At 33.5% G+C, this 21,854-nt stretch overlaps 3 protein-coding genes and 1 non-coding gene across 8 annotated transcripts; all 4 read left to right on the forward strand.

The window, feature by feature from the left end:
• The first annotated feature begins 80 nt into the window (after positions 1 to 80).
• On the forward strand, positions 81 to 152 carry TRNAH-GUG. Its single transcript has one exon. It is a non-coding gene; the product is annotated as a tRNA-His (tRNA).
• Positions 153 to 2,557: 2,405 nt separating this feature from the next.
• Positions 2,558 to 3,493, forward strand: LOC17875406 (basic leucine zipper 1). The gene has a single exon (XM_006281192.2). It carries the CDS (start codon positions 2,903 to 2,905, stop codon positions 3,359 to 3,361), a length of 459 nt encoding a protein of 152 aa, XP_006281254.1. The 5' UTR covers positions 2,558 to 2,902; the 3' UTR covers positions 3,362 to 3,493.
• A 1,178-nt stretch (positions 3,494 to 4,671) lies between these two features.
• On the forward strand, positions 4,672 to 8,646 carry LOC17875544 (ATP-citrate synthase beta chain protein 2). Its single transcript, XM_006279810.2, has 16 exons — positions 4,672 to 4,772; positions 5,159 to 5,274; positions 5,377 to 5,479; positions 5,569 to 5,634; positions 5,723 to 5,846; positions 5,925 to 6,059; positions 6,151 to 6,211; positions 6,296 to 6,372; positions 6,518 to 6,673; positions 6,752 to 6,880; positions 6,970 to 7,102; positions 7,258 to 7,385; positions 7,526 to 7,631; positions 7,717 to 7,793; positions 7,889 to 7,959; positions 8,045 to 8,646. Exons 2-16 carry the CDS (start codon positions 5,175 to 5,177, stop codon positions 8,403 to 8,405), a joined length of 1,827 nt encoding a protein of 608 aa, XP_006279872.1. The 5' UTR covers positions 4,672 to 4,772; positions 5,159 to 5,174; the 3' UTR covers positions 8,406 to 8,646.
• Positions 8,647 to 15,971: 7,325 nt separating this feature from the next.
• On the forward strand, positions 15,972 to 21,389 carry LOC17876554 (mitogen-activated protein kinase kinase kinase 13). Of its 5 annotated transcripts, XM_023786623.1 has the most exons (14): positions 15,976 to 16,398; positions 16,497 to 16,549; positions 16,774 to 17,238; positions 17,314 to 17,983; positions 18,112 to 18,152; positions 18,267 to 18,335; positions 18,584 to 18,684; positions 18,782 to 18,860; positions 18,951 to 19,049; positions 19,447 to 19,515; positions 19,611 to 19,660; positions 19,754 to 19,835; positions 20,337 to 20,431; positions 20,855 to 21,389. In XM_023786623.1, exons 1-14 carry the CDS (start codon positions 16,170 to 16,172, stop codon positions 20,982 to 20,984), a joined length of 2,232 nt encoding a protein of 743 aa, XP_023642391.1. In that variant the 5' UTR covers positions 15,976 to 16,169; the 3' UTR covers positions 20,985 to 21,389. The 5 variants fall into 5 exon arrangements, with proteins under 5 accessions (XP_023642383.1, XP_023642391.1, XP_006280141.2 ...); XM_006280079.2 differs by having other exon boundaries at positions 15,976 to 16,549; positions 16,788 to 17,238; XM_023786617.1 differs by lacking the exon at positions 16,497 to 16,549 and having other exon boundaries at positions 16,242 to 16,458.
• The last annotated feature ends 465 nt before the right edge of the window (positions 21,390 to 21,854 follow it).

The following is a 21,854-nucleotide window of genomic DNA, read 5'->3' on the forward strand; positions in this document are numbered from 1 at the left end:
TAGTCCGGGTCACGTGCCATGGCCCATTAACAGAGAATTGAAGGTTGATATAAAATATATTTGGGAGTTTGAACAACAAAGTGGCTGTAGTTTAGTGGTGAGAATTCCACGTTGTGGCCGTGGAGACCTGGGCTCGAATCCCAGCAGCCACATTTATTTTTTGTTTTTTGTAATTATAACAAAGAGGCCGAAGTTGGACTTGTTAATTTGCTTCAAAATTTATAAAGCCCACGGCTTTAATGAGGCTTAATGATTTGATTTGTACAGAGAATCTTACTAACCAACACATAAAAATTATATACTTGGATAATGTTTAAATTTAGTCACTCTTAATTATCATAAAATTGAATTGTTTGGATAATATATGAAAAGTATATTTAACTAGTTGACACATATAACACAACCTCATTAGCTAGAGTTTTGTCACATGTCTTATCTAAACACATTCAACTCTTTAACTATATATACAATAAAATAATTTACCTAACTAAATTTGAGCAACGTGAAGATGACACCATATTATCATCTATCCACTATATTGGGAGTTGATGTCGTCTGCAAGACTGCGACCATATCATAATATGGTAAAGTGGCTTTGTAATATTAAACTAAGCAAGTTTTTGAGTTAAGAGGGATTACGTGGTGAACAAAAAAAAAAAAAAAAAAAGAGGGATTACGTAAGAATAAACCAGGTTTGCATAATTTACTTTGTTTTATTTTCATTAGTCTCCATAACAAGATAATATTGAAAATATTGGAAAAATAAATTATTTTTAAAAAAAAGAAAGAAGAATGCAGAATTGAACAAATTTAAAATTTAAAATTATTAGTTTTAAAACTCTGATAATGACGCAAACATAATTAATTACGATAAACAAGAGAGTATGTATCAAAGAAACTGTTTGTAATCATAAACCAGTGATCACTAGTAAAAAAAATACATATAGCCACTTGGCAGTCGCGAAAATTCGTGGCTATAAGGTGATTTTTTTAAAAACAGCCACGAATTTTCCACGAATTTTTTAATCTACGACCCTATAGCCACGAAATTTAAGGCACAGCCACGAATTGCCAAGTGGCTATAGAGATTTTTTTTACTAGTGGATGCAGATACGTGAGTGTTAAGCAACTTTCGTACTCTACGTATCATATGTCTACAAAAACTTCGATGATGTAATAATCACAAACCATGATCACTACAAAAATATTATAAAAAAAGTATAAGACGGTGTTACCAACTTAAAAGTATGAAATTATATTACCAAATCCCAAACAGTCCAACACATTTTTCAATAGTTTGTTTGTGGTTTCGAATTTAACAAAATTACATACAGTAGTACAAAACAGTAATCGAATTTAAACTAGTAAATTAAACAAGAATGGTAGCAAATCTGCTATTAAGTAATCATTTTTTAAAGTTGATATGTTATATAGAATAGAATAACATCATTTTCCAATAAGTATATATTTGATAAATTAGGATGTAATCTTTTTTTCTTTCTATTAGATTGACCCGGACCAAGACAGTAGTTCTCATTTTCACCTATAAAGATATTTTATTTTATATGTGATAAATAATAAGAATCATATATTGATGAGCAGATAAGGATGATGTATTTTTAAAACTATATATATAATTATATATATTCTTCCCATCCTCTAGTTTTTTTTTTCATTATAAAAGAGAAAATACCAAGTAGGGCTGCTTACCTTTATTTTCTTATTCTCTATTTGAAAACTGTTTTTCTTTTAGATAAGACACAATCACAAAAAAGTAAAAATCAAATGGAACTTTTCTTTTTGAAGATGGATAATTTTCTTTATTAATAAAAATTGTCAACCATGTTATGCGTAATCTCCATTATCCACGAAACCAAATTTTAAAATAGTCCTCATTTTCTCCACGTTTAACCCTTTCATCTTCCTAAATCCTAAACTAAAATATAGTTTACGTATGCTTCTTACTAAATGTGGTAACTTTTTTTTATATTCCCATTTTACAATTCAAATGGTTTTTTAACTGTTTTATTACACCATTACACACTGACATGAACTGATCCAGTTTCGTAACTTTTAGTACTAAACGAGGAATTAAATTTGGACAAGTGTACGTAATTAGAAGGTTATAGAATCTAGTTTTTTTCTTTGGATATATTTCTAGATTTATGGATTGTGACAACTAATTTACAACACAACGAATACAAATGTTTAAATGCATACAAGAAGAAGCAAAAATATAGTAATTGCTGGTCTGCCTATTAAGGAACAACACCAACACGTATTTAGCTGTTATTGTCCTAATAAAAATAATAAAAGAATAACCAAAAATGTAAAAAAAAAATCAAATTAGAAAGATATGTTTGACCAAAGTTGTCTTTCTTCTCCTATTCGTCATATTCGATGAATCTACCTTTTTATATATATCTCGGATAATCTTTTGTATTGTAAAAAGAAATAAAAAATTACAAACAAGATATATATGTTTTTTAATTTTATTTTTGTGAATGTAATCTATAAATAAGTGCAAACCTAAGACGAACAACTTCTCCCACTTTACTTTATTTTGTCGATCTTATCCTTATCTTCTTCTTTGTTCTATTTCTCCTTCTAACTAATCTCATCTCCCTCTCTTAACATCAAATCAAACCTAATCGTTATAGATCTTCTTGATTAATTTTTCTCAATATCCTTCTTCAATCACAGATTCTTGAAAATCTTTAGAGTTGTTCTTGAAAATCTTTAGAGTTTCGTTCTTGAGTTATGAAATGAGAATGGACAGAGTTATGAAATGAGAAACCTCAACCAATTCTCACGATTCCTAGTTTATCATTCCGTATCCGTTGTGATTCTTCATTGGTTTTACGTTATCTCTTGATTCATTAGGACAAAACAAAAAAGTTACATGGCAAACGCAGAGAAGACAACAACAAGTTCAGGTTCCGACATAGACGAGAAGAAAAGAAAACGCAAGTTATCGAACCGCGAATCAGCTAGGAGATCGCGTTTGAAGAAACAGAAGCAAATGGAAGACACGATTCACGAGATCTCGAGTCTTGAACGACGAATCAAAGAGAACGGAGAGAGGTGTAAGGTTGTGAAAGAGAGGCTTGACTCGTTGGAAACGGAGAACGCTCTTCTTAGATCGGAGAAAACGTGGCTTTCGAGTTACGTTTGCGATTTAGAGAATATGATCGCTACGACGACTTTGACCTTAACACATAGCGGCGGCGGCGGCGGTTGCGATGGCGATGAGGATGAGAACGCAAACGCGGAAATAGCGGTTGGAGATTGTAGACGACGTAGACCGTGGAAGTTGTTGAGCTGTGATTCTTTACAACCAATGGCGTCTTTCAAGACATGAGAATTTTGTGTACTAAAATGTGTTTGTGTTTTTACTTTTTGTGGTCTTTTTTTTTCTAGTTTTGTAATCTTTTTATTATATCGAATTGTTTCTTTCTTCTGATCATTATTACATTCTGATACAATTGGTTTTGTTCTCGCTTTCAACATTTTTTATTTTAACATTGAATGATTTAGGTGGCTGACCAAAAAGAACAGAAGAGATTTTTCGTATCATATATGTTAATGGGAGAATTGATTATGAATTTATGATAATGGAATTAATAAATTTTAAAATTTTCAATATGTTTTGGGATGGATGTGAACGAACTCTACAACCACAACAATGCTCACAGAACTTTGGAACAACGTAAATTTTTATAACGCTCTCAAGTCATAATCTTTTTTTTTTGTGTCATCAATGGTTAATCTCAAGTTAATCTATATCCACGAATGTTCAGAAAACTAAAGAAAAAAGTGATTATGATGTCATAAGAAATAAGAAGCTACGTGAATTTATATTGGGCCAAATCACTTCATTTCGGGTCCATTAATTAGGATAATCAGCGCAAATTTGCAAACTCAGAGTTCCTCACATGATAAAAGTTAGATACCGATCAATTTCACAAAAATCACACTACATACCTCGATGTTCATAAAATATGCCTATAAGAATGAAATGCGCAAGTTATGTAAAATCTTATCTTGGTTATTCGAGGAGAGAGAGCTTTTTGTGGTTGTACATAACCTAACTATAGTTTTGGTTAGAAACCTTATCACTCTATTTCTACATACACGAACGTAACTCTCATTGTAAATGATCCACCACTAATTTCCCTTCTATAAGAAAATAGAGTATTGTCTCCGAATATTCACAAACTCATTTTAAATTCCATGTTTCTTTACATTCAACTATGTTTGTGCTATATCATTAGCTCATCGAATATAAAACTGTATTAACATTTTCTAACTTTTCAAATACTTCAAGACCAAACTGTGTTTCAATGAAAATGCTTGCTTGATTCACAATCCCATCTTTTGAAAGGAGTTGCTGAATCTTGAAGACAAAACAGCCCACTTAACACCACCAGCAAGGACGACAACATATTAACGACCCAACATCTCACGTCTTAAGCAAACCAATTAAAATAAACAAATGTATTAACTGTTAGGTGTTTGTCAATGTAAAGATTGATAGAAATCAATTTTGGGTAGAAAGAAGTTGTGAACTAACTACCTTACCAATAAGCCCACATGACCATGATGATGATCCCATCCATTAGTACTGTGTTGTGAGAAAGAAGAAAGCTTTTGTTTCCCTCCCATTTCTCTATATTAATGGTGCTTCCTCTCTAACACCATTCCTCTTTCTCTCTCTACCATCATTTATTCTCTCTCCCTCATCACTGAGACTCGACTCGGGTCGTCACCAGGTCTGTTCTCTTCTCCTTTCAGATCGAAACAATTCGTAAGCTTTTTTTAGATCTGTCTTGATTCCGATCTGTGTTTTTCATACCAAAGTTTCGATATTTACGAGGAGGGTGCGTAAAAATCGAAACTTTTTTAAAAAAATTGTTTCTTTTTTTCAATCCTAGATTCGTTAGTGTAGTGATGAGATCTGTGTGGTAGTGATTAAGGAATCGGAATCGAATCAGTGTGAAAGTAGCCTAATTTCATAATCAGAATTTGTGGGATTTTCTTGTTCCTAACTCTGTTCGTGTTCGATTCAAGTTCTCAGCATTACAATAGGAACAATTCGTTAGCCAGTGCATTGCTTGTGGATTTGACTTATCATTGTCTATTCTTGTGTGATTCTCAGTTTCCCCTTTTGAGCTATGGCAACGGGACAGCTATTTTCTCGGACCACACAAGCTTTATTCTACAACTACAAGCAGCTTCCTGTTCAACGAATGCTCGATTTTGACTTCCTTTGTGGTAATATAACGAATTACAATGTCTTAATATAGGATTTGGTTTGATCAATTTGATTTGACGTTGAGAGTTTTGATTATCATTGATCATTTGTTTTCTCTACAGGACGTGAAACGCCTTCTGTTGCTGGAATCATAAACCCTGGTTCTGAAGGTTTTCAAAAGCTCTTTTTCGGTCAGGAGGAAATCGCTATCCCTGTTCATGCCGCGTAAGTTTTTGATAATGTCATGTAAAATCTTCAGAGAAACTTACTATGTGCAAGTCTTGTTTTTTGTTTTAACTTCTTTTGTAATGCAGCATTGAGGCAGCATGTGCGGCGCATCCAACCGCAGATGTATTCATCAATTTTGCATCTTTCAGGAGGTTTGTAAGATGATTTCATTGTAACAACTTAGGATGCCTCGTTTTGATAGTTTTGTTAATGTTTTTATCACTTCTTGTAATCAAACAGTGCTGCTGCTTCATCCATGGCCGCTTTGAAGCAGCCGACTATTAAAGTTGTGGCAATTATAGCTGAAGGTGTTCCAGAATCAGACACTAAACAGCTGATTGCTTATGCTCGTGCAAACAATAAGGTGTGTTTTTGTGTTATGATTAGCTTCAGTTAACCGTATGGTAAACAGAGTTTGTGAAACTGAATTGGGTTGGTTCAGGTTGTTATTGGACCGGCTACTGTTGGAGGTATTCAAGCTGGAGCCTTTAAAATTGGTGACACTGCAGGAACAATTGATAACATTATCCAGTGCAAGCTATACAGACCTGGATCTGTTGGTTTTGTCTCCAAATCTGTATGTGATGATTTTTCAAATCTTTATAATCTCTCCTATAGCTCATTTTGATGTCTGAGAGTTTTATTCATTACTCTTTCTTTTTCTGTAGGGTGGAATGTCTAATGAAATGTACAATACTGTTGCCCGTGTGACTGATGGGATCTACGAAGGTGAGTTTTGATGTAAGATAATCTACTAATGACGTATTAAGCTGAAGATTGTTAACACTGTTTTATATTGGGGGATTGTTATAGGCATTGCTATTGGCGGAGACGTTTTCCCAGGATCCACTTTATCTGACCACATCCTTCGGTTTAACAACATTCCACAGGTATATACCAATCTTCAACAGTTTAACATGTGCTCGCTGAAGTAATACTCTGCCAAATGTTTTTAAGTGGAAATATTTACAAATGGTTACACAGTTCCATCATTCGATTCATCTATGCCTTATAATTTGAATTACTATATTGCAGATAAAAATGATGGTTGTACTTGGAGAGCTTGGAGGAAGAGATGAATACTCTCTTGTTGAAGCCTTGAAAGAGGGAAAAGTCAATAAACCTGTGGTTGCTTGGGTCAGCGGAACTTGTGCACGTCTCTTCAAGTCTGAAGTACAGTTTGGTCATGCAGTAAGTGGCGCGAAAGAACCTATTAAGCAATGCCTTTTTGTCTGGTTTCAAATAGTATTTGAACATGATTTTAAATAGGGTGCCAAAAGTGGTGGCGAGATGGAGTCTGCACAAGCCAAGAATCAAGCTCTCATGGACGCTGGAGCTATTGTTCCCACTTCATTTGAAGCCCTTGAATCTGCAATCAAAGAGACTTTTGAGAAACTGGTCAGTTTCCCCTTTTTCTTCGCTAGTATACTCACAACATATTATCTTTTATTACAATCTTATGCGTTCACTTCAATTCCTCCTAAAAGGTTGAAGAAGGAAAGGTCTCATCTATCAAGGAAGTCATTCCTCCACAAATCCCAGAGGATCTCAATTCCGCAATTAAGAGTGGGAAAGTTCGGGCTCCTACTCACATAATCTCCACCATTTCTGATGACAGAGGTATTGTTATGGAAGCTAAGCTATATTCATTTGAACTTATTTTCCATGCTCTTTCCTACTGAAGTAAGAGAAATTGGAAGAGTTACTACACTATGCTTTTTATGCCTCTTTAGCTTATTTTCTGATACTCTTATGTGCCACAAATTAATTTGCAGGGGAAGAACCGTGCTATGCCGGTGTGCCAATGTCTTCTATCATTGAACAAGGCTATGGGGTGGGTGATGTGATTTCCCTTCTATGGTTTAAACGTAGTCTTCCTCGTTACTGTACAAAATTCATTGAGGTACTGATTTCTCTAGTGTCTTTTAATCTTGTCTTACTCGATATACAATGTTCTCATCTCTCCCTATCCCTTGATACATATACATTTGCATAGTGAGATTTGACTCTGGTCTGTCACTTTTGAAAATTGCATTGAACTAGATATGCATAATGCTGTGTGCTGATCACGGTCCATGTGTCTCTGGCGCTCACAACACCATTGTAACAGCAAGAGCAGGCAAAGACCTCGTCTCAAGTCTTGTCTCTGGTCAGTCAACATCTTATTTCCCAATCAAACAAAGTAGTTTTCCTTATAGTCCAATATTCTCAAAGACTGTTAAACCTTCAAACAGGTTTACTAACCATTGGTCCCCGATTTGGTGGTGCCATTGATGATGCTGCTCGATACTTCAAGGACGCGTGTGACAGGGTAAAGGGCAATTTTATTTTTCCCAACTGCAACTGCAATTGCCACAGTGGACACAAATTCTTGAAATCTGATCTCTCATTGGTTGCTTGTTTCAGAATCTCACACCTTATGAATTCGTCGAGGGAATGAAGAAGAAGGGAATCCGAGTCCCTGGAATCGGACACAGGTAGAAAACAAAACATTGCAAGAAACAAACAAATCTACATCCACTTGTCTTCTCTGAAACCTCTTTTCTTTTCTTTTTTTGGTAGGATCAAGAGCAGAGACAACAGAGACAAAAGAGTGGAGCTGCTTCAGAAATTTGCTCGGTCTAACTTCCCATCAGTGAAGTACATGGAGTACGCAGTGACAGTGGAGACTTACACGCTCTCGAAGGCAAACAACCTCGTAATGAACGTTGATGGAGCCATTGGATCTCTCTTCTTGGACCTTCTAGCTGGAAGTGGGATGTTCACTAAGCAAGAAATCGACGAGATTGTTCAGATCGGTTACCTCAACGGTCTCTTTGTTCTTGCTCGCTCCATCGGTTTAATCGGGCACACGTTTGATCAGAAGAGACTGAAACAGCCACTGTATCGTCACCCATGGGAAGATGTCTTGTACACCAAGTAAAACTCATCGCATCCTATTTTTGTTATTATTTTTAGCTTTTAATATTCTTCTGAGAGATGTTACTAAAAAAAAAATGGCATATCTCTATGCTCTTCTTCTCCTCTTATGTCTCTTTTGTTGTGATGTTTGTTTGTTTACTTCTTTATCAAGTTATCTAAACTTTCTTTGTCTTTCTTCCTCTGTTACACTCAAATCAACAATTGTTTGAGATTCTTTAGATACCAAAAGGTTTCTTTTTTTAGGTTTGAATTATGGACAAAGCTTGTTGTCGATTGAGAGAGATCTCACTTGTTCTTAAACTAAATCAATCTTCCATATGAGATGTTTTGATCTCACTACTAAGTCATGTCATTACAATTCTGCTAAAGCAATTGTTTTTTTTAGAATTTTCTAGAAACTTCTAGAAAACAAAAAGGAAGCTAATAATATGTTGGTTTGTATATTCGCATGAGGTCATGAAAGATCCACATTTTGCAGCCGATGGATTTACGTACGAAGCAAACTGTATTAGGAGATGGTTTGGTACATGTAGCTATACGGCACTGCTGACAAGTGTCAAGCTTCCTCATCGCAACCAAGCACACTCAAATCTGTGATTGAGAAGTTAGTTCTTGCTTCTCGATCCATAGAAGTCTTAAGTTCATAATTTGATTAAGGGCCTATAATAATAATCTCTATATTAGTAAAAGAGAAGTACAAAATATAATGTAAGTCGGGTCAAAACTAAAAAATTAACCCGATTTTAACAATTGGATACTTCAAAATTGGATATTAAAATGGATTCGGATACTTTCCATATCTCATTTTAGGATTATATTATTTCCATAACTAATTTTAGAATTTCCTAATATTTCTCTAACTAATTTAATAGAATATATTAGAAACAATTATCATTCGTCTTTCACTTTTATTTGATCTTATTTTAAATTTATAATATTATACTAAATATGAAAAATGTTTAAATTTTTTTTACTTTTTTCGCATATGTTGCAATTTTAATTTTTCAAAACAGACATATAATACTCAATTACACTCAGTTAAATATTTTGGACAATGATTTAAAATCATTATAAGTATGACCAATATTAAAACCATTGTTACATGAGCATATTAAAATTTTAAAAAGTTTCAAAATATTATAATTAAAAGTTTCAAATATATAAAAAAATTTAGATTTAAAATAGTAAAACTATTGTTTTCAATACATAGATGTAAATTTGAAGACATAAGTTTTATTGATAAAATATTATATATCAAACTACGTAAATTTTAGATAGTTCACAAGTAGTTTTTAAAATCACAATTATAATGGTAAAGCGAGTTATAAATAATGTTTTTACGATATGAATTATTATGTTACGGGTTGGTCCTTCAAAAATATATTGTAGTTTGTAATTTTTACGTCTATTCCTACTTCTACTACAAAAATGGTCAAACTGAATAATTTATCGATAAATATTATTTCGTGCTATAAAATTTTCACCCTTTTTTTAATCGTAGCAAAACTCAATATATTATTATTTACTTACTTTTTCCTTTTATTATTTTATTTAAACTTATTTTTTTTGGTAATCTATTTAAACTTATTATACAAATATATGATTCATTGCAATCGACTGCACTGTAATAAAATTAAACTTTAACATATTTTAATCCGTTAAAATTTCTTTTTTTTAGTAAAAGGTTAAATAAATTATTTTTAATAATCCGTTAAAATTTATATATACGTAATTATTTCCTCCGCGCGGGTCAAAACCTAGTAATGTCCTTAGAATCTCTAACAGTTTATGAGTTTTGCTTGAGTTAGTGATCCAGTTTAATAAGATCGGGCAACATTATTGGTGGGATTTTAACAAATATCTTAAGGTAAGATTTGCTGAGATCTGATCTTATATAAGATTTAAATCTTAGCTTAAGATACTTGTTAAAATCTCACCAATAATGTTGGTCTCAGCTACTTGAAACCGGACATGCCTAAATTTTTTATCAAGAAATTATTTTGGGTACTATTTTCAGGCAAAACCAAAAAAAATGTTATGGTGTCACATTGGATATCAATAAGTATGATGCATATGAGAATATTAGGAACAATTAATGGACTCACTAGCTAGTTGATACGACCTCTTTACTTTGAGTCTTTGACCATTAAACGAAATATTTAGTAATTGACTTTCAAATTAATCATTTCAAAGATTCCAATTAGCATAGCATCATAAAGAAAATATTATTTTAGAATATGGATTTAATTGACAAAGGTGAATTAGTTGGTAGCATAAATAAAAGCTAGCCATGCTTTATTGATAATCTTCTTAATATTAAAAGAGAAGTACAAAATTGAAAATCATATAATTTTGTCAAAGTTTTCCGAAATTGACCTTTAATTTCTCATGAAGGAGAACCTTTCTCAAAATTAATAGGGGTGAAATAGTCAAAAAAGAATTATGAAGAGGAATCTCATGTAGTGGGATCCGCGCGTCTTTACTAAACCCGCCCGACTACGTATTGGGTCAACCTCTACAAGACCTGGAAGAAGAAAACACGTGAAAAAAAATGATCAATTACTTTGGTGGACTCTAGCTTGAGCTAAACAAAGCCCATTAATCGAATGTTCATATTAAATCCATCAGTTATTGAAATAAGCCCAAACAAGTGCTATATACGATTGCATGTCTTACAATTACAAGTTTCGTAGATACTGTTTATTCAAAGCATTTAATACCAAATCGAAAATCATATCATCAATCAAAAATTACTAGCAATCATAGCATTGTAATCTTCGGAATATACTAAATTTACGCAAATCAGTAAATTCTTTACTAATTATATTCCAAAATGTCATCACAGTCAAAGATATTCGACTTTCTTATAAGCATGCAAATATATGAAATCTTAGCTACCCTAACAAACAGAGCTATCTAATATCTATAAATACAAGTCACTAACACTAAGCGTCTCCTAAAACTACCAAATACACATCTCTCTATTCTACAAAGCTAACCTAAGCATGTCTGCATACTTTCGCATTCTTTCATGATTGAAACCATACAAGAAAACTTGAAAAATCTAAGAAAAGGTTCTCCATACGTGGAAGATGTATACCACCAAATTTGGAGTGACATTCGACGCGGTTCTTGCTGACCTGGAGGTATGCAAATCCATTTTTATTGGTTAATGTACCGTTCATGTGTTTAAACTTCTGGCTATTAGTTGATCACTACTTTTTACGTTTATGTTCACAGGGCACTAATATCCAAGCTTCAGTGAAAAAGGACTAGTGAAAAAGGAATAGTGAAAAAGGAATTGATGAATCGATTCCAAAACAAGTTAAAATTTTAACTATACTTTGTTGCTTATAGTAGTTATATGAATTTCGACTATATGTCTTATATGTTTGTTTCATTGTCTGTGTAAGTGAAAATTTACGCAGCAACAACAGAGGAGGTGGACTTTATTTTGACAATAACGAAGACCACAAAACTGAATATTTTGAAAAATAAAGTAGATGAAGGAGACATATATCTTCATTGTTAGGCAAATAACGAGATTTATAAGCAACGATTAGAATAGATTCTTAGAAGAATTATAGAGATGAAGTTGGGAAAAGCTAAGAATTTGAGTGTTTCATAATTATTGAAGAGATATGATCCGATCCTAAAGCTGAACTCCATGTCTTATCTTGAATATCACCAGCGATTGAAGTCCAAAGCTTTGGATCTCGGATGAATCGGATCATAGACAACTTCAGCGGGGGTTGTTGCGTCAACGAAGGCTTTCCAGGCTGCCATGCAGGTTCAAATCAAAATCGAAACCATTAGTCGATCCAAACAATCCCTTTTCGAAGTTCAAATTCATGACATCTCTTAAAACTTTCAGATGTACAAAAGCAAAATTGATTCCAGAGGATCAAACAGAGAAAGGCTCCCTGCATAGATCAGATTATACTTAAACGAAGCTTTTGGGAGAGAATTAGAGCTTGATTTCGTCATCACGAACCAAGCGACCGTGAAAGATTTTGGTTAACCCACCAGCTAGCAATATAGAGATCTCTCATTAAGCGATTAATATGTTTTTTTTTTTTTTTTAACCAGCGATTGATATTGATGTCGAGACTTCTAGAGGCAACAAAGGAGAGTCTAAAATAAAACTTCACATAAAAGTCCTTCTTATTTTAAAATTTCATTCAATTCACCCCCATAATTTATTAAGTATTTTTTTTCACCTCTCATTCGTATGGGTTGGCTTTAATTAAAAGAATTTAGTTGTCTAATTTATATTTATCTTTATATTTGTATAAATTCAAAATATTCTAATCTGATAAAAAGATATTTGAACATGAATTTAAACAAGACAAAACGATTATTTGGATTAAAAAAATATATGTATTTATGTTTTAAATTTTTTTCTGTATCTATGTTTTTTTATGTTCTTTTTTAAGACTATCTGTATTTTTTTAAAAAAATATTTTTCAATATACAAAACTTGAGAAAAATAAGATATATGAAGTTATAAACTATATAAAACGTAGGAAGAAAAAAAATTGTTTTTATTGTAGCACTGGTGCAATCAAAATAATGAAACTCTTATATTTAAAAATTAAAATTTTGTCACGCGATGGTAGGTTCAAATTTAATATTATTTAACCAATAAACCAAAAACAAAATAAATAACCCATATAATTCATAACAAAAATATATAAACTATTTTTCTTTTGATCATAGTCTTAAGTCTTAACTCTTAACAAATATATATAATTTGTAATAACAATAAATCAAAACTATTCAACTTTAAACTTCAACACAAAACACCTTACAAGTTAGAATATGATAAAGATTAACTACCTCTTTTACTAATATAGAGATATCACATAAAACAGACCATATAAATAAAATTATATTTCCCTTACAAAAAACATAGACCCGCGGTACACCGCGGGTTCGAACCTAATACTTTATATAGTTTATAGCTAGCTAGCTACTCATGCTCCTCGTGGATATGCAAAGCTAGATTTGAATATTATATATATATGATCAGTCATGAATGTCTATATCTCAAATCGTGATTTGTCTTCCGAATTGTTGGTGATCTACCAAAAACTACCAATTTTTTGTAGTTCATACATTATTTACCAACTCATCAAAGAATCAACAATATATAACCTCTCTGATCGATCCTTTTGTTTTATGGATATAGATGTGCGTCGACGACCTTCTTTATTTTATCATATATATGCATGTATGTGTCAATACAACAATCATCAAATTAACAATATGTGATCTTTTCTTTTCCAAAGTGAGTAGGTTTTTTTATTTGCATATATCGAAACTTAAAAACTATATTAAGAAACCATCTTTTCTCTCATTAGGTTAAGAATTTGGTCCAAGTTTCTATTTTCAGCCACGTAATTTGTTTGGTACCACACTTTTTATCATATATGAGCTGAGTTACTATATCAATATATAATACATAGTTACATACATATGTGATATGCCTAAATGCATGGGATCTAGTTGTATCCTAGCCACTCACTAGAGAAATTTAATTTGTGATTAGGATGGGTCGTGGAACTGTCGAGTCTTCTAAGTATATATACTCGTGACTTTGATTTCTAAAAGTTTTGGTTATAAATGAATATATGTAGATTTTACAATGACATTATTGTGAGTCTTAAACACAAGAATGGTCACTAGACTATAGATTATCCAATCCTCTTATATTGGGATCGAAAGAGTTGACATTTGGAGTCTGGAGAGCCAATAAGAGCTCAAATATGCACGCAATCACAAGATTTTAATTAAATTATTTGCAGGTGTATTCATTGTGTTGAATTAAATTAAGCATGTTCATTGCAGTGAGAACGACGTTACGATGCATATATCAAAGCTAAAATGATAGAAACATATACTCCATATTTGTGGTAATTAATTAGCTAGATGGATACTATATAAGAGAAGAAGTCATACAGAGGTTTTATACGTTGGTACACCGATACAAAATAAAATAAAATTTTCATATCAATTAAATTTGTTAGAAAATTTTAAATATAATAACAATAAGTTTCCTAGATTTGTTTGTTTTGTTTTGGTTAAAATAATACCCTATAATTCACTCTTTTAGCTAGATTTATATATTTATGTATATATATATATATGTATGTATTTTTTTATTGGGTTTTGTGCCGATAAACTCTCCAAATCTCTAATTTTTATAACTTTACCTTCCAAATCTAGAAAATGCAATCAATCCTACAAAATCAAAATAAATACACAATATAGCCTATTTTTGCTACTATCTTGTTCGTAAAAATTGTAGAAATAATATATCAAATTGAAGCCTTTGTGACTAGAAATTTAAATACATCTTTATAAGTTTTAAAAATAAATATAAGTGACCTTAAAATCATCTAGAAATTTTTTATCTGGTATAAAGGCTGTATTGCGTATTATTATTGACTTAGTACGATTGTTTTGCATTTTTTAGATTTGAAGGATAGAGTTGGAAAAATTTACAACTTAAAATGATTATTTTTGCATAAAACCCTTCTTTATTTTAAAAAGACAATTTTCAATTGCATGGTTCATCTAAAATAGCATACTCTAAAATGTATGTGTTTATTACTAAACTAAGCTATATACAACAAATCATAGAAAAAATAAAGCTAAGTGGGTTTAATGAAAATAACATGAAGGACAAATAAAAACAAAAAAGTTTCACATCGATGATGATTTTGTACGGTCATAATAAACAAAAGAGAGTCTTAACTCTTAAACCAATGGGAGACTTTATATTTGAGCTTACCCAAAAAGATAAAAAACAAAACTTTTTCTTTTTTTTCTCTCTTGAGCAATTAATGGAATGGGGTTGCATGCAAAAAAAATTAATTGTGTAGGGTCTTCTTGTATTTAATGATACCTCCTTAATCATATTTATCATATCACTAATGACGATTTTTCTAATTCATTTAGCGTAGTTTTATATATGTGTTAAATTATTATTGTTATTTTTACAATTACTGTTTTCTACCTTTAGATTAAAATATTTTAACAATTTGTGGAAAAACGAATTATTAATTTTTTAAAATCAAGGTTTTTTATTTTTAATTTGCTTGGTCAAACAAAAATATAGGCTGCCTTAAAAAAAACATTGAAGACAAATCAATCTATTTCGGTATTTCCCATCTTTATCTGTATTTTTTTCCAAGTCTTCACTTTTTCTTTATTTAGTCTTTCCAAAGGAAAAAAAACAAAATAAAACAAAACCTGCTTAACAACACTAAACAAGCAGCCAAACTTCAATTTAAATTTGAAAAAACTTATCACACCACCACTAATCCAAAAGCTGCCTAAATAAATATCTAAATTAGTATCATTAAACAAGTGATTAAACTCTTTTGTTTGTATATTTAGTAACAAATATCTTGATTTTTTTAATTACACAATCTCCCCACTATAAAAAAATTAAACCACTAACTGTTAACATTAAAACAAAATATTTACAACATAATTAAATAAAAAATCTGAAAAATTAAAGAACAAAAATGAGAAACCTAAAACCAGAAAAAAAGGAATCAAAAACTTAAGAAAAGATAAGTAAAGAAGTTTTCTCATCATCATTGTTTGTTTGTTGTTTTGACTCTCTTCTCCAGAATTTTGTTTTTTGTTTCTTTTTAATCACACCATTCTCGCCGTGATTCATCTTCTCCGATTCCACTACTCAGATTTGGTTTGATTTGATTTGATCTCAACTGCGTTTTTTTTTTCCCTCGCAATGGAGAAGACGACTCCACCAGCAGAGGAGCTTCTGAAGAAAATACGGGAGTTAGAAGAAAGCCAAGAGCATCTGAAACGTGAGATGTCGAGGCTTAAAGTATCGGCGGAGATGAAACAGCGTTCGCATTCAGCGTCGCCGCAACGGCCTGTTAGGAGACATAGTGGAGATGGAACTCCGATGTGGAGAAAGAGCGGTGCGGCTTCGTTTCGTCATGCTTCGCCGTTGCGGAAGGAGAGCCATGCGAAAGTTTCCGGCGGCGGCGGCGGCGGCGAGGGACATTCGCCAGGCAAGTTCACCGATAAACAGTATTTGAATATTTTGCAGTCTATGGCTCAAGCTGTTCATGTCTTCGATCTAAATGGCCAAATTATCTTTTGGTGAGTTGTAGTGTTAGATTTTTTTTTTTTTCTTGAATTTTTCCTATGTTGGTCAGAACAGTGGATCGAAGAATGAGTAGTCAAATGTTAGGATTTGTGGATTTGATTCGAATAATTTTAGAAATATCCTTGTTTTGTTGAGTATGGTGATGATGTGATAGTTTTTGTTTGTAATGTGTGTATGTATTTTTTTAGTAGCTGATATGTCCCCAACTGATATTCAGATCCAAAATTCCAGGAACTCAATGGCGGAACGGCTCTATGGATTCTCAGCTGCAGAAGCACTTGGGAAAGATCCGATTGATATTCTTGTAGATGTTCAGGACGCTTCGGTTGCACAAAATATCACTCGGCGTTGCAGCAGCGGAGAGAGTTGGACTGGTGAGTTTCCTGTCAAGAACAAAGCAGGAGACAGGTTTTCGGTTGTGACTACGATGTCTCCTTCCTATGATGATGATGGTTCTCTTATTGGGATCATATGTATTACTAATGATTCGGCACTATTTCAAGACCCGAGAGGCCCTCCAGCTAAGACTAGGGGGAAAGAAGGGGAAACGAGCTTTAGCCGGGTGACTAGTAGTGTTGCATCTAAGCTGGGTCTTGACTCGAAAGAGGCTGTTGTATCGAAACTCGGCCTTGATTCTCAGCAGCCTATACAAGTTGCTATAGCGTCAAAGATATCAGATTTGGTTAGTCTAGTTGTTTGGTTGCATATACTCATCTTTTAGTATACTGTCGTTTGACTAGTGTAGTCAACATTGCAGGCATCTAAGGTGGGCAACAAGGTCAAGTCGAAAATACGAGCAGGTGATAATAACTCTTCACACTTTGAGGGTGGAAGTGGGGAGAGTCATCAGTCCGATCAGGGTTTCTTCGATGCTGCTTTCTGTGACCGGAGGGAGGATGCAGCAACAAGTGGTGCTAATACACCAAGGGGGGATTTTATCCAATCTCCCTTTGGTGTATTCTTAAGTAGCAACGAGAAGGCTTCTTCAAAGCCCTTCAGAGATTCAAGTGATGAAAATGATGGTAACTCTGGCACCCCTAAAACTCTGACCTCAAAAGCTGAAGAGTGGATGGTAAAGAAAGGATTATCATGGCCATGGAAAGGGAATGAAAGGGAAGGTTTGGAAGGAAGGCGTGGTCATTCTGTGTGGCCTTGGGTGCAGAATGAACAACAAAAAGAACAGGCTTATCAAAGTAATTCTAATCACAGTGTTAAGTCTGAAAGCCAGGCATGTGAAAGTATTAAGGCTTCAAGTAATGAGCCTATGGGGTATTGGTCTTCCTCTGTCAATGTGAACAGTACTAGTAGTACAAGCAGCTGTGGAAGTACCAGCAGTAGTGTTATGAACAAGGTCGATATAGATACTGACTGCTTGGATTATGAAATCTTATGGGAGGATTTGACAATTGGAGAACAAATCGGGCAAGGTGATGTATTCCTTTCAGAAAGATGACAAAAAAACATATCCATCCTATAAGACATCTTACGTTTTATGTGGTTTTCTTGTCTCTGTTCTGCTAAGATGCTAAGACTGTTTTCCTTTTTGTACATACAGGTTCATGTGGAACTGTTTACCACGGTCTATGGTTTGGATCTGTACGTTCTTGCTTTTTGTTGATTTTGTATAATATGCATCATCGATTCTTAGAAGCCCCCATGAGAAATCATAAACAAAGAGGCTCTTACTGAGAGTTGCTACTGTCACTGCAGGATGTGGCTGTAAAGGTGTTTTCAAAACAAGAATATTCAGAAGAAATCATAACATCTTTTAGACAAGAGGTATTATTTTTTCTTTTATTTCTCTAAGCTTGATTGGTAACAGACAATTGATATTTTATTTTGTTTTTTAGTGACACCTGTCTTCTGTCTTTCATATTTCCGTTAGAAAAATTATTCCCTAAACTACCTCAAGTTTCCCATTTGAAACCTTCCAAACTGCATCTACCCGGAAATTTTAATCATTTCTGAGACCAGCTTATCTACTCATTCTAATTTTGTACATATGCTGGACTTGTTTTGTTCTGAAGGTATCCTTGATGAAAAGACTGAGGCACCCAAATGTCTTGCTATTTATGGGAGCCGTGACATCGCCTCAGCGTCTCTGTATAGTGACAGAGTTCCTTCCACGGTTGGTCCCATCTCTTTAGCTAATATTACCCTTCTTTTTGTGCTATTTGAACTCTGGGGCCAAAAGTCTGATTCACCCTGTCAAATAACACATGCAGTGGAAGTCTCTTCCGTTTGCTGCAGAGGAACACGTCAAAACTGGATTGGAGGCGACGTATCCATATGGCCTCAGATATTGTGAGTATTAGTCACAGACGTGAATTTCCAGTTGTATGACTGCATACCCACTGTATTCTAGGTAAAAGCTGTTTTTACTTCTTCACACAGGCTCGTGGCATGAATTATCTTCACCATTGTACTCCACCAATCATTCACCGAGATCTCAAGTCATCAAATCTACTGGTCGATCGAAACTGGACTGTGAAGGTATTGTTTTCATTTTCGAAATATAATTTCCCTTAGACCGGACAGATACTAACTTTTCACCATGCCTTTGATAATCTCAATAGAGCTAAAAACAAGATAATTACTATATTCCTTTTAAAATACTGTCCAGCTTTATCAGATTTCGGAGGTGACATTTGATTTCAGGGGATGAATTAGATGCTGTCTCAAATGAATTGTGATATTTCGTTCTCTTGTGGGTTTAATATATTAGTCTAGGCACAACAAATAAAGTTACTAGGTCTAGTAATTCTGTTGTGTCAGAATTGAGAAGTGGTATGAAAATTATAGTTTGATAGATAGACATTGACTAACAGGTTGCTGACTAGAAATGGAGGCTCTGCCTGTCAATGTTGACTTACCGTGTCATGTCTAACAGGTTGCTGACTTTGGTCTTTCGCGTATCAAGCATGAGACATACCTCACTACAAAGACAGGAAGGGGAACGGTACTTAACATCGACTCTTACGGAATTGATTCCTCTTTTTTTAGATCTCAATTCTTCCTAGGATGAAATACCATTTCTTTTTACCTGTGTTGCAGCCTCAATGGATGGCACCAGAAGTTCTTCGAAATGAGGCTGCTGATGAAAAGTATATTCCCATTTTCTGCGTGGGTTTTTCCTTTCCTAATTTCTGTTCTAGCCTTTGTCTCTGAAAATGTTCCTTCTACTCTTTAAACTACAGATCTGACGTTTACAGCTTTGGGGTAATACTATGGGAGCTGGTGACTGAGAAGATCCCGTGGGAAAATCTAAATGCTATGCAGGTATACTTTTCGTATTAAAGTAAAAATTGTCAAGAATTGTCCTTAAATATAAAGCTGACATATTAGTCCAAGTAAAAAAGTCATATGTTACAAATATTGCAGCTATATGGTTGCTATTAAAATGCACTTAGTTTCCATCAACCCTATCAATAAGCTGTACTCAGTAAAGAATATTAGGAAAGCAGACTACTAATTTTGGCTATTGTAATATCAATGGAAAACAATACAGTGATTCCCCCAAAAAAGACAACAATACAGTGAATGATCTTTTACTGTTAAACATTACTTGCTGTGACTGCAAGTCCAGTAAGTTGTTGATCTTTTTTGGTCAAAATTGAACGGGTAAATTTGTATGAATTAGAGCCATCTTGTGTCCATCGCAAAACATCCTTCTGTGAGTTCTGCTTAAGAAAGTTTGCAAATTATGGCTCCTCTTAGTTCCTAATATGTACACATAAAGTGAACCGAATATGAAGAGAAGTCGATTTAGGATACTTGCAGGTGATTGGAGCTGTGGGATTCATGAACCAGAGGCTGGAAGTCCCTAAAAATGTTGATCCTAAGTGGATTTCTTTAATGGAAAGCTGCTGGCATAGGTATGTATAAAACACTTACATTACATATACCTTTCGAGAAAATTATTGGCCTAAATTGTGTTGCCAAAACCTGATTTTTCATAAACAACTGATCATGTCACAGTCACTGATTCTGCAGTGATGCTAAAACTGCAAGTGTGTATCATTTTACCAAAGGATGAGTAGATAAAAATTAGTTTCGTAGAAATGTCAGTAAATGAAAACTGTTTTCTTTGTTGGTTTATTGAATCTATAAGCAGAGAAAGAAAGCAAATGAGTTTGAAATTCTTGGCAATTTTGGAGTAGTTGAGAACTTGTAAAGAGACCTGATAAGTAAACAAAAGTTTGATAAACAGTCTCAAACACTTTCACATCTATGTTTTGATTAATGTGTTTTTGTAGTAGATGAAGCAGCAGCTAACGTGAGTAAGACAATTTTTGCAGTGAACCGCAGCACAGACCATCATTCCAAGAAATCATGGAGAAACTAAGAGAGCTTCAAAGAAAGTACACAATACAGTTCCAGGCGGCTCGTGCTGCATCAATAGACAACTCTGCCCTCAAGGGAAAATAAACCATTAGAAATGGACAAAGCAGCAGAATCTGATTATGCATTTTTGCGGAGGTTGACGAAGCTGAGCTACATAAGCAAAGCGGGAAGGTGTTTTTGTGTTTGTATTGAAGCGCAATGACTGAAGAGCACCAAAAGGGAGAGTTTTGGTATGTGCCACTATAGTCTCTCTCTCTCTCTCATTGCGAGAGCCATTCTTTTGTATGGAATTGATTCTGAAAACGTCATGTGCTTGCGATGGCGAGTCTAGAGAGGTTCTATATATATTATAAAAAAAAAAAGAAAAAAAAAACATTATGCCTGAGACAGACCCAATTTTTTAAGAATAGTCTGTACAGGTGAAAAAAATACGAGAAAGAATCAAGATTTGGACCAGTGATTTTGAGTAAATATTCTCTTTTTTTTTTTAATTGGATCATGTCTTTGTTATTGTTCGTGCATTTGGAACTCTGAGTTGTTCTGCAAAATAGTTGAAGTTAAGATTATGTGACAAGCAGCAAAACTATATAAATAACCATTAATCTTTGTGAAAAGGAAATTTATACTCGCAAAATAATCTTATTGTATATTAACAATCATAAGTAAAGATTTATTATATGATTGTATCGACGACTTGTCCTTTTATAAGCATGGTGGCTAATATAATATACTTAACACAGCCCAATATTTGCATGGTAAGCTATAGCTAATTTACAAAAAAAATACTTTGACCTAACGAATAAAACAGAATATTCTTACGTGTGGTAAACGTACGTCGACCACTGATATTAGACACGTGGACTAAAAAAACCACGAAGCAAAAACTGGCAGTGTTTTGTTTTGTATTTGATCGATCTCCATCCACAAAAAAAAAACTAAAAATGATTCGCACAT

This window comes from Capsella rubella, unplaced genomic scaffold (assembly GCF_000375325.1).
Source record: "Capsella rubella cultivar Monte Gargano unplaced genomic scaffold, Caprub1_0 scaffold_8, whole genome shotgun sequence".
NCBI lineage: Eukaryota > Viridiplantae > Streptophyta > Magnoliopsida > Brassicales > Brassicaceae > Capsella > Capsella rubella.